We start from the raw sequence: 9,635 nt of genomic DNA on the forward strand, positions 1-9,635 counted from the left end.
AGAAGGCCAGCTCCGAGAGCCCGCCACTCCACCTCACACAGGCTGGATGACTTGGGTAAATGGAGTGACCCCTCCGGACCTCAACTGCCTCACCCCTGAAGGGCAGATGTCAAACCAACCCCACAGGGCTGCGTGACGACGCAACGTGACCACGGCTGACAAGTGCCTGGCTCCAGACTGTCGCGCTCTCAATAGCTCTCCCTCACCCTCTGTCCCGACCAGGGCAGCAGTGGCATTTGGATGTTCTAGTAGGAGAGGCCAGCGTGGACGCGACTCTGGGCTTCAGGGGAGCAGATGCTGGCGTGCCCCAGCTGCCCCGAGGTGGCGCCACTGCTCTCCCACCTCTCCAGGAAGTGCCCACCACAGAGGTGGCATGTGGCTTGGCTTGCAAGGTCTCCAAGATGCCTTAGGCAGTGCGGGACAGAGGGGAGGGGAAGCGGAGGGCGACCTGAGCCAAGGTCTGGAGACAGCACCACGCTCAGGGTACGAAGAGGCCTCTGGCTCAGCTGGCGCTGGGGTGAGCATCAGGGCAGCACCCCATGAGGCCGAGCGGTCAGCCAGAGCCCAGGCGCCAGCCAAAGGCATTTGGACTGAGCCCTGGCTAGAAGGGCTGTCAGGAAGGAAGGGATTTAGGGAGCCTGCAGGGGGGTAGATGGGACTAAGGCCCACTCTCTCCCCACTCTGGGCAGCTGATTCACCTTTGATTTGTCCTAAAATTGCCTCTTTGGGGTTTCAAGAAAACCCTGCATTGGAACTTTCTGGAGATTGGTAAACAAATCCAAGGACCCTTCTGGGCCTTTGCCCAGGCTCCATGCCCTCTGTCAGGAACACCTTTCCTCATCCCTCCACTTGCCAAAACCAGCCCAGCCCAAAGTAAATCTTTTGTACTGCTAGAGAACAATCTTAAAGACGCACTTCTTTTTTTATGGGGAGAGAGGATTTGCCATAGAGTTAGAGAGGGAAAGTGAGAAATCACCCCCAGGAGGGATGGTCGCACCACAATCCCTTCTCCTCCACTCTTTTCTTGGGATTTGGAGCACATGTGCACACATGCCCAGAGAGATTTTTCAAGCTGCCAGGTCTAGGACTTGAACTGCGGTTAGCCATGCGGGAGTCTAGCACCTTAACCACCATGCCACCTGCTGGCCCCTCCAAGACACACTTTTAGGCAGAAAAGGCAAGATACAGAACTATTTTTGTAGAGGTTCCCTTTTACATAAGAATGAGGGCTAAATAATATGTACTGTTCTTAAATATAGGAAAATATTTCTGAAAACATCCAAAACTAGATAATAGCTGCTTTTAGGGAGGAGACCTGGGTGCTGTGACAGGAACAAGTCTCGCTTTATAGTGTATATCTTCAGAGGTTGGCAGGGATATATGGGGTCATCGGAAAAGTCACGACACACTTTTGCATAGAAAACCAGAAAAAACACAGAAATGATTTATGACCCGTTGATGACGACATGTGTAGTATTCTCAGCTGGACCGGTCTGAGAAGCAGTTCATGTTGGGTAAATTCTTTTTACAAGCCAAATGATAAACAGTGATTGAATGTTTAAAAGAATGAGACGGGATATATGGGGTCATCGGAAAAGTCACGACACACTTTTGCATAGAAAACCAGAAAAAACACAGAAATGATTTATGACCCGTTGATGACGACATGTGTAGTATTCTCAGCTGGACCGGTCTGAGAAGCAGTTCATGTTGGGTAAATTCTTTTTACAAGCCAAATGATAAACAGTGATTGAATGTTTAAAAGAATGAGACGAATAGGGGCCAAATGATAAACAGTGATTGAATGTTTAAAATAATGAGACTAGGGACCAGCAGTTGGCGCAATGGCTATGTCACTGGACTCCCAAACACCCCCCACCCCCAGCCCTTTCTCTGAGGCCAGAAGGGCTAGACTGGCCTGAGGCCACCTGGGGGAAGCCCTTAGGAGACTCACCCCTGCCTGGGCCCAATGGGGGGCCCAGCGGAAGGGGTGACAGGCAGGATGCCAGCCCTCCTCCCTGAGCACAGCCAACACCGCTCACCATCCTGAATGGCGCAGTTGGCCAGGAGGTCCTTGATGGTGTCGGCGTAGACCAGCCGCATGCGCCGGCGCTCGGCAGCCACGCTGTGCTCGGTCTTCTCCTCCTCTGTCCGTGGCATGATCTGCTTCAGCTTCACCTGTTGGCAGGGGGCAGGATGGGGGATGCTCAGGGCCAGCCCCCTAAAACAGAGGGCCTGTTCCCTGCCCCATTGCATGCCGAGGGGGTGTTGACTGATACATCATACTCCTCCTCCAGTGTCCCCCCAAGTCCCTCACCATGGGCAAAGGCCTGGAGGGTGGAGGGTCACCCCAGGACATGAGGGATGGGGAGGCCCAAAGGATCCTGTGAGACAGGTAGGGCGAGGAGGGACAAAGGAGAGGGGGAAGGAGCTGAGGGTGCATCACAGCAGACGTAGGCCTTTCTCTGGGGGCTCCCAGCTGTACCCGCCCATCCCTGTGGACAATCCCAACCCCGACCCTGGCGCAGGCCGGCCATGACAGGCAGCATCGCGTGGCCAGGCGCAGCCGCCCACCTTGGAGATCTCCCGGTGGGCCACAAAGGTGGCCAGGGCCTTGCACACGCTCCACTGCTTCTCAGAGCACATGTCCTCAGAGGTCACCTGGATGCCCACCTGGAGAGGGAGAGGGAGGGGAAGGGGTGCTCACCACCTGGAGGCCCCACAACTGCAGGAGACAGGAGGTCCCCCCAGGCCAAGCCTCTGGGATTTCTGGGTCACCTACCAGGTCTAGGAGGCCAGAGACCTGAGGAAGGTTCTGCCTCTGCCCTGGGCTTCCCAGAAAAGCTGGGGCAAGTCACTTCCTTTCTCTGGGCCTCAGTTTCCTCATCTGTAAAATGGGAGTTACCTTATCTACTTTTGCAGGGTTTTCGAGAGTATTAAAACGAGACTGTGTTCACCAAAAGGCCTAAAGTAGGTGGTCTACGCTTAAAGGATGCTGGCTAGGGGCCAGTAGGTGGCTTAGTGGTTGAGGCACTGGACTCCCACGTGGCTGAATGCAGTTCAAGTCCCAGACCTGGAGGCTTAAAACTCATGCAGGCGTGTGTACACATGTGCCCGAAATCCCAAGAAGAGAATGGAGGAGAAGGGATTGCAGTATGGTCATCCCCCCGAAGAGTGATTTCTCACTTTCTGTCTCTTTGTCTCTGCCTCTCCAGTGAGCGTGCATACCCTACAGCAAAAATCCCTCTCAATAAATAAATAAATAATAAAGAGTGCTGGCTAACCCTAAAGGGTGGGCACTTGGGGAGTACCTGGGCATCTAGGAGGTGCCAGAGGCACAGTCAGGACTCCGCTGTCCCAGCCTCAGTGAGCCCTCGGGGACCGCTGGCTCTGCTGGGTGAAGTTCCCTGGCCTGAAGGCCAAAGGCGGGAACAGCCGTCTCCCCAGCTCACGGAGACCTGCCTCGGGCAGGCAGGCCCCCATGACCCCTGCAGCAACTCCCAACTAGGAACCATGCTCCCATTTCACAGATGAGCACACAAGGCTGAGGGAGGTGAGCTAACGGGCGAGGCCCAGTGCTCTCGTCCCGCCCCAGCCCCTCGGCCTCTGGGACCAGGTGCAGTGGTCGTCCTCCCTCCATTCCCACCGCCACCTGTGGGCTGAAGAGGGGGTCTGAGGCGAGGCGTGAAGACCCAGTCAGCTAGAAGTCAAGTCCCACATTGGAATCCACGTGGCTCAGTGGCCTGGGGCAAGTCCCTTCCCTCGCTGGGCCTTGGTTTCCCCACCTGCTATGGGACATGGGACAGTAAAAGCCTGAGGACCCATCTAGCCCTGACAGCCGCTTCAGAACTCAGCTGCCCGGGCCAGGGCTCCGCTAGTGTGCACGTGCTGGGCTGGGGGGCTGCGAGGGACAGACAGACAGAGGACCCTCCCGTACACCCACTGCCCCCACAGTGCCCGCCCCACACACCTCCATGCTGGAGTTGAAGGCCCGGTTCACCTTGGCCTTGATATTCACCACCTGTCCAACACTGGGGAGAGGAAAGCAGGACGTGAGCCTTCCAGAGGGACAGAGGGAGGGGACAGGGACCTACGACACACGCTGAGGGGACCTGGCATGGGACCATCATGACCTGCATGGCACAGTCACATCTGCGATGTCACCGAGGCCTCACAGCAAGGCAGAGGTGATGTCGGCACCCCAGTTAGCAGGGGGGAGGCCGAGGCCGAGAGGAGCAGCGGGCTTCCATTCATCTGCCCCCCTCCCCTGCTCTCCGCTGTCTCATGACAGTTCCGCTTCTTTGCTCTTGGCTGGGTACATGCCTCCTTAGGGAAGCCCTCCCTGCTCTCCGGCAGCCCTGTGAAGCTCACCCTCCAGAGCTTCTCCCAGCACTCCGCCCTCAGTCCTTCGCACTGGACGAGGGCTGTGTGTTTGCCCAGCACTGCGCTCCAAAGGCTGCAGACCGCACAGGCTAGGTAGCAGACAACTGATTCCTGAACTCCACACTTGGTAAATGCCTACTAGGTGCCGTGGGTTAGGAGCGGAGGGCAGAGGGAAAATGAAAACACTTAAAGGCTGCCTGCTGTGTGCCAGGCACTGTGCTCGACCTCATTTGAGCCTCAAAACAAGCTTGACAGGTGGGGGTAGGGGTGGGAATTGAGTGTCAGAGAGGTTAAGTCACCCGCCTAAGGTCACCTAGCTAAAAAGTGGCAGAACTAGGCCAGCAGGTGGCATGGCAGGTAAGGCACTGACTCCCACAAGGTCGACTGCACAATTTGAGTCCCAGACCCAGTGGCTTGAAATCACACCAGGTGCGTGTGCATGCGTGCCCTAAATCCCAAGAGGAGAATTGAGAAGGGATTGCAGCATGGCCATCTCCCCTCGGGGGTGATTCCTCACATTCCCTCTCTCCCTCTACCTCTCTGTTTCTCTGGCGAGAGTGTACACCCTATAGCAAAACTAAAAAAAATAAAAGTGGCAGACCCCCACCAGCCTCTGGCTCCCGACACCCCTCTAGGAGCTCACAACGCAGAGAGGTGGCTCCCATACACACATCTAACTCCTGTCAAGCCCTTCCGGGAGACCAGTTTACTCTCCTCTCCGGGACAGAGGAACAGGTGAGATTGCACCACAGAGACGCTATGAGCAAACAGATGACGGAGAATGCTAGGGGGCAGAGGACCAGGTCTCCTCACCAACCACACTGCAAGGAAAACAGGCAGGGAGGGCGCGCTGGTGGGAGTGTGGAAGGGTGGGACTAGCTGCAGATTTTGTTAACAGACTGAGTCATAGCAACCGATCGAACTACAGCCTTATTTGCATCCTGGCTTGAATAACAAGAATAACTGTGAAGCAAAACAAAATAAAAATAAATTCAGAAAATGGTGTGGGCATTTGAACACTGCCTGAATAACAGCGTTAGTGAGAAATTACTGTTAATTTTTTTTTTTTAGGTATGATAATATAATTGAGGTAATGTTTAAAAGCAACTCTTGGGGGCCAGCAGGTAGTGTGGTGGATAAGGGTGCTGGATTCCCACATGGCCAACCATGGTTCAAGTCTCGGACCTGGTGGCTTGCCTTCTCACTTTCCCTTTCCCTCTCTCTCTTTCTCTCTCTCTCTCGTCAAATAAAGAAAAAAAAATAACAATAACAAATGGAAATAAATAAATAAATAATTCTTTTAAAAATTATTTTTTAAAAAAGGAGTTCTTACCCCTGAGAGGGGCCCTTGGAAATATTTTTAAACAGTAAAAGCGGGGATTGCGGCGTGACCATCCCCCCTGGGGGGGTGATTTCTCGCTTTCTGTCTCTATGTCTCTCTCTGTCTGTCTGGCGAGCGCACGCGCCCTACAGTGAAAATCTCTCCAAAAAAAAAAAAAACAGTAAAAGCGGAAACAAATGAATGAACCTTCCCCAGCTTTCTGCAGGTGTGGCCAGATCTTTCCTGGCCTCTCCCCCGCTTACCCTACTTCCCAGGAGCCTCTGCGACTTTCCCTGTCATCCACTCTCCTCTGCCCAGACTCCCCTCACTCCATGGGCCCTGCAGCAGGTCCATCCATCACGCATCACCTCCAGCCCCTCTACCCCTAGTTCCCCTGAGTAAAAGAAACTGCATAGGTCACTGGAGACACGTGCATGCCTGTCCAAAGGAGACAGGAGAAATGGAACAAAGGGGGTTGCGGCATGGCCATCCCGGGAGGTGCTTTCTTACTTCCTCTCTCTCTCTCTCTCTGACCAGCAAGTGACGTGACCCGTAAGAAAAAACTAAAATAAATCAATAAAGTACAGGCTTATTTGCATGCAAAAACATTTCTGAAATCCATGCACAGTTTTTCCATAATACATATCTTCCACAAACTTTTTGAAGACCCTTCCTGCTATCTTCAGAGGCACTTTTTTTTTTTAATCTAAAATTAGTCTAAAATAGAAAATACTGAGATAAAGCCTTCCAAAGCACCTGCATGTCAGAGCTCACTATTGGCAGGAAACCCCACCTCTGCCATCCCTGCAGACTGCAAGGCCTAGGAACAGAGGTAGCGCTCTGGGGCGCTGCACACCCAAACCTGGCATGGGCGCTGGTCGAAAAGCTCACAGATATGTGAGTTCAGGGAACTGCTAAACTTCCACCTTCACTGTGACTCACTGGGCACCCAGGAAGGCCTGAAGAGGCCTATGGATGTCCCAGGTACTAGCAGTGCGGGCAGGAGCAGGCCTGGGGACTCCAACTCTGTGTGCAGCCTCTGCAGCCTGCCCTGAGCCAAGGACTCAGCGTGCTCCTCGGGTCCCAGGAGCAGGACAGGACCTGAGGGCACCGCTCTGAAGGCACAAAGCTCAGGGTGGTGTAATGAGGAGCTTTCTGACCAGTGCGTGCATTTAAAAATAAATAATTAACTCAGTTTACCTCAGGAACAGCAGATGGAATGATGGTTACATTGCTGGATTCCCACATGCCCTACTGCAGTTCGAGTCCCACATCTGGAGGCTTGAAACTCACACTGGGTGTGTGTGCATGTGTGTCCAAGATCCCAAGAGGAGAATGGAGAAGGGATTGTGGCATGCTCATCCCTCCAGGGGGTGATTTCTCACTTTCCGTCACTCTGGCGGGCACAAGTGCCCTATAGCAAAATCTCCCTTAGCAACAAAAAACGTAAGTCTCCCTTGGTAATGAGCTCTTTGTCCCTGGAGAGATGTGAGCAGAGGCTGAGTAGCCAAGCTTTTGGCTCAGGCTTTGCCAAGGAGCCTTGTCTGGGTGCCTTCCTACAGCAGCCACCAGTGACCCCCAAGGAATGCCCAAACTCAAAAAGGCATCACCGGTTAAGTCCAATCCCTTCCATTTGGCAGGTAAGAAAACTGAGGCCCAGAGAGAGACAGACTTCCCCAGGATGGCATAGCACCCCATGATACTGTCTCGGCAATGCCAGCTCCTAACCTGAAGCGACTTCCTGGACCCACCTCGCAAAGAGAACCACCCAGAGCACCCGGCAGCAGGCCAGCTCCCAGCCTACCATTGTCCCGGAGACCCTGCGATGGGTCCTCACCCCCAGAGGCTGCCTGTCTCCATTTTCAAAGCACACGGGCTGGCCAGATATGTAGACAGGGGAGAGGTCCAGGCTCGTGGGAAAACCAGAGGATCTCGAGGCAGGCGCAGCCACTTACCTGATCGTGTGCTCAAAGTACATGTCGTCCATGGAGGCCGTGACGCAAGGGCAGCCTGCGTGCCGCTCCGCTGGCATTGGAGGAAGAAAGCCAGAAGTTAGCAGCCCCCGCGTGGCACATGCCTCTGCTCCACTGTCACCTCAAGAGGCTTCTGCAACAACCTAGGCCAACAGCCTCCCACCCACACTCTGCAGGCCACGCTTCACGGTCCTTCATGGCACATACCACGGCCCGACCTTGTTCTGTACAGACAGCTGCTGTCCTCCCTCACGCCAGTCTGTAACTACCCAGGGCGAGGACTTTTCCTGTCTTGGTCACTGCTGTGCCCCACTCCTGGGACGGTGCCTGGGCTGTGGTAGACACTCAGTAAGTAACAGCTGAATGAATGAAGGCTCACACCCTGCTGTCCTGGTCCCCAGCCCCCTTGAGCACCGGGACCTTTGAGCACCTGTGTCCTCACCCTCAGGACTTGGCGGAGGTGCCTTGGCCTTCTGGAATCCCTTCCTTGTCCCCAGGGCTAGATCAGAGAGCAGTAGTCACCTATCTGTCCCCACCCCCAGACTGCTCCCCGTGGGCTGGAGAACACTGGCACAGCATAAGGAATGAAGGCGCTCCGTTAGGCCCAGCTGGGGCACGCAGCCAATGAGCTGATGCTGTCACGGCCTTTCTCAGGACTCTGTCAGGGCAGTCGGTGTCGGAGCAGGGAACTAAAGGGCCCAGGACCAACACTCAGAGCTCTCAGACTTGCAGGGGTGTGGCCTGTGTTGAATGCTGAGAAATCGGGAAGGGCACATCAGGTAGGTGGACCAGCGTGGGCAAAGGCAGGCTGAGGACCAAGCAGGCACTCAGGCAGGGCAGTGGCCATCTCTGGGAATGGAGCCGCTGCCCAGGATTTGGGGGCTGACGCGAGGGCAGCCACACGGATGCAGCCTCACCAGACAGGCAGGCGGTGGTGTCGATCCACTTGAGCAGCTGCCCCACGCTCAGCTCGCCGCGCTGGTTGGTATGGCAGGGCAGCACCAGCTGGCTCATCTGCACCTCCGTGGGATTCCGGTACTCCTCGTCGTCCGCCATGGTGCCAGCGTCCCCTGCACGTGAGGCCGCCTTCCGGGACGTGCGGCTGGAGAACACAGAGGCAAAGCCCTGGGGAGCAGGGGGCAGGGAGGTCAGCTCGCTGCAGGGTCTCCAGGTCTGGGAGACCTTCAGTCCAGAAGAAGAGGGAGAGCACCCAAGGTCACCGCCCCCTCAGGAGTGGCCACCCTCCAGCACAGGGTCTCAGATGGTGGAGGCTCTCTGTGTGCCACCTGTGCGCCTTCCTCTTGAACTTAGACCAGAGTGAAGTGAGGGAGGGGACAGGAATAATGCAGAGAATTCCATCCCCCCCACCCCCACATCAGCTTGTGGATCAGCTTTGAAAAGTTTTGCCTTAGATTTACATTCATTCTTTTTCCTCCTTTATTTATGCATGTATGTGAGAGTGAGAGAGGAGCACCCTCCACAGGGTCTGGCCATGCCATCATCCCCGGCCTCCAGTTCTCCAGCATGTTGGATCTTGGGCACTCACATGCATGCCCAGTGTATTTCAGAATGACTGGGCCAGGGATTTGAACTGGTTATCATGTGAGATCCAGCCTCTCTTGAGCACTGCATTAGCACTGGGCCAACAAGCCAGCCCTGACCTCCCTTCATTCTTGAATATCACCCTTCCCTATGTAGAGAGGCCTACGGAGCCCTGGAGCACTCCATCCTGGGAAAGGTTCCCACTGAAGTGATTCAAGAAGGTTCCAATTTCATCCCCAGAGCGCCCCTTTCTTGGGCTGCTACTTCTTCAGATGACATCAGAGGGGCGCCTCGGCTGAGTGGGAATGTCTTTAAGAACTTGGATCGGGAAGGACTCTGGGCAGTCCGACCAGCTGTCTGATCCAGGGCAGGGCTGCATCCTCTGCCAGCTGGAAAACCACCCTCAAACGTCGAAC

General features: G+C 55.0%; 1 protein-coding gene across 1 annotated transcript in view; it reads right to left on the reverse strand.

The window, feature by feature from the left end:
* The window catches only part of ACOT11 (acyl-CoA thioesterase 11), a 59,587-nt gene that overhangs the window by 14,144 nt on the left and 35,808 nt on the right, over positions 1–9,635 (reverse strand). Inside the window, exons 2-7 of the mRNA XM_006146149.3 lie at positions 8,595–8,802; positions 7,660–7,729; positions 3,971–4,031; positions 2,575–2,673; positions 2,043–2,178; positions 94–245 (exon numbers count right to left, since the gene is read on the reverse strand). Coding sequence (XP_006146211.1) covers positions 94–245; positions 2,043–2,178; positions 2,575–2,673; positions 3,971–4,031; positions 7,660–7,729; positions 8,595–8,802 — 726 coding nt within the window. The remainder of the gene's footprint in view (positions 1–93; positions 246–2,042; positions 2,179–2,574; positions 2,674–3,970; positions 4,032–7,659; positions 7,730–8,594; positions 8,803–9,635) is intronic.

Source organism: Tupaia chinensis, unplaced genomic scaffold (assembly GCF_000334495.1).
Source record: "Tupaia chinensis unplaced genomic scaffold, TupChi_1.0 Scaffold000165_2, whole genome shotgun sequence".
Taxonomy (NCBI): domain Eukaryota; kingdom Metazoa; phylum Chordata; class Mammalia; order Scandentia; family Tupaiidae; genus Tupaia; species Tupaia belangeri.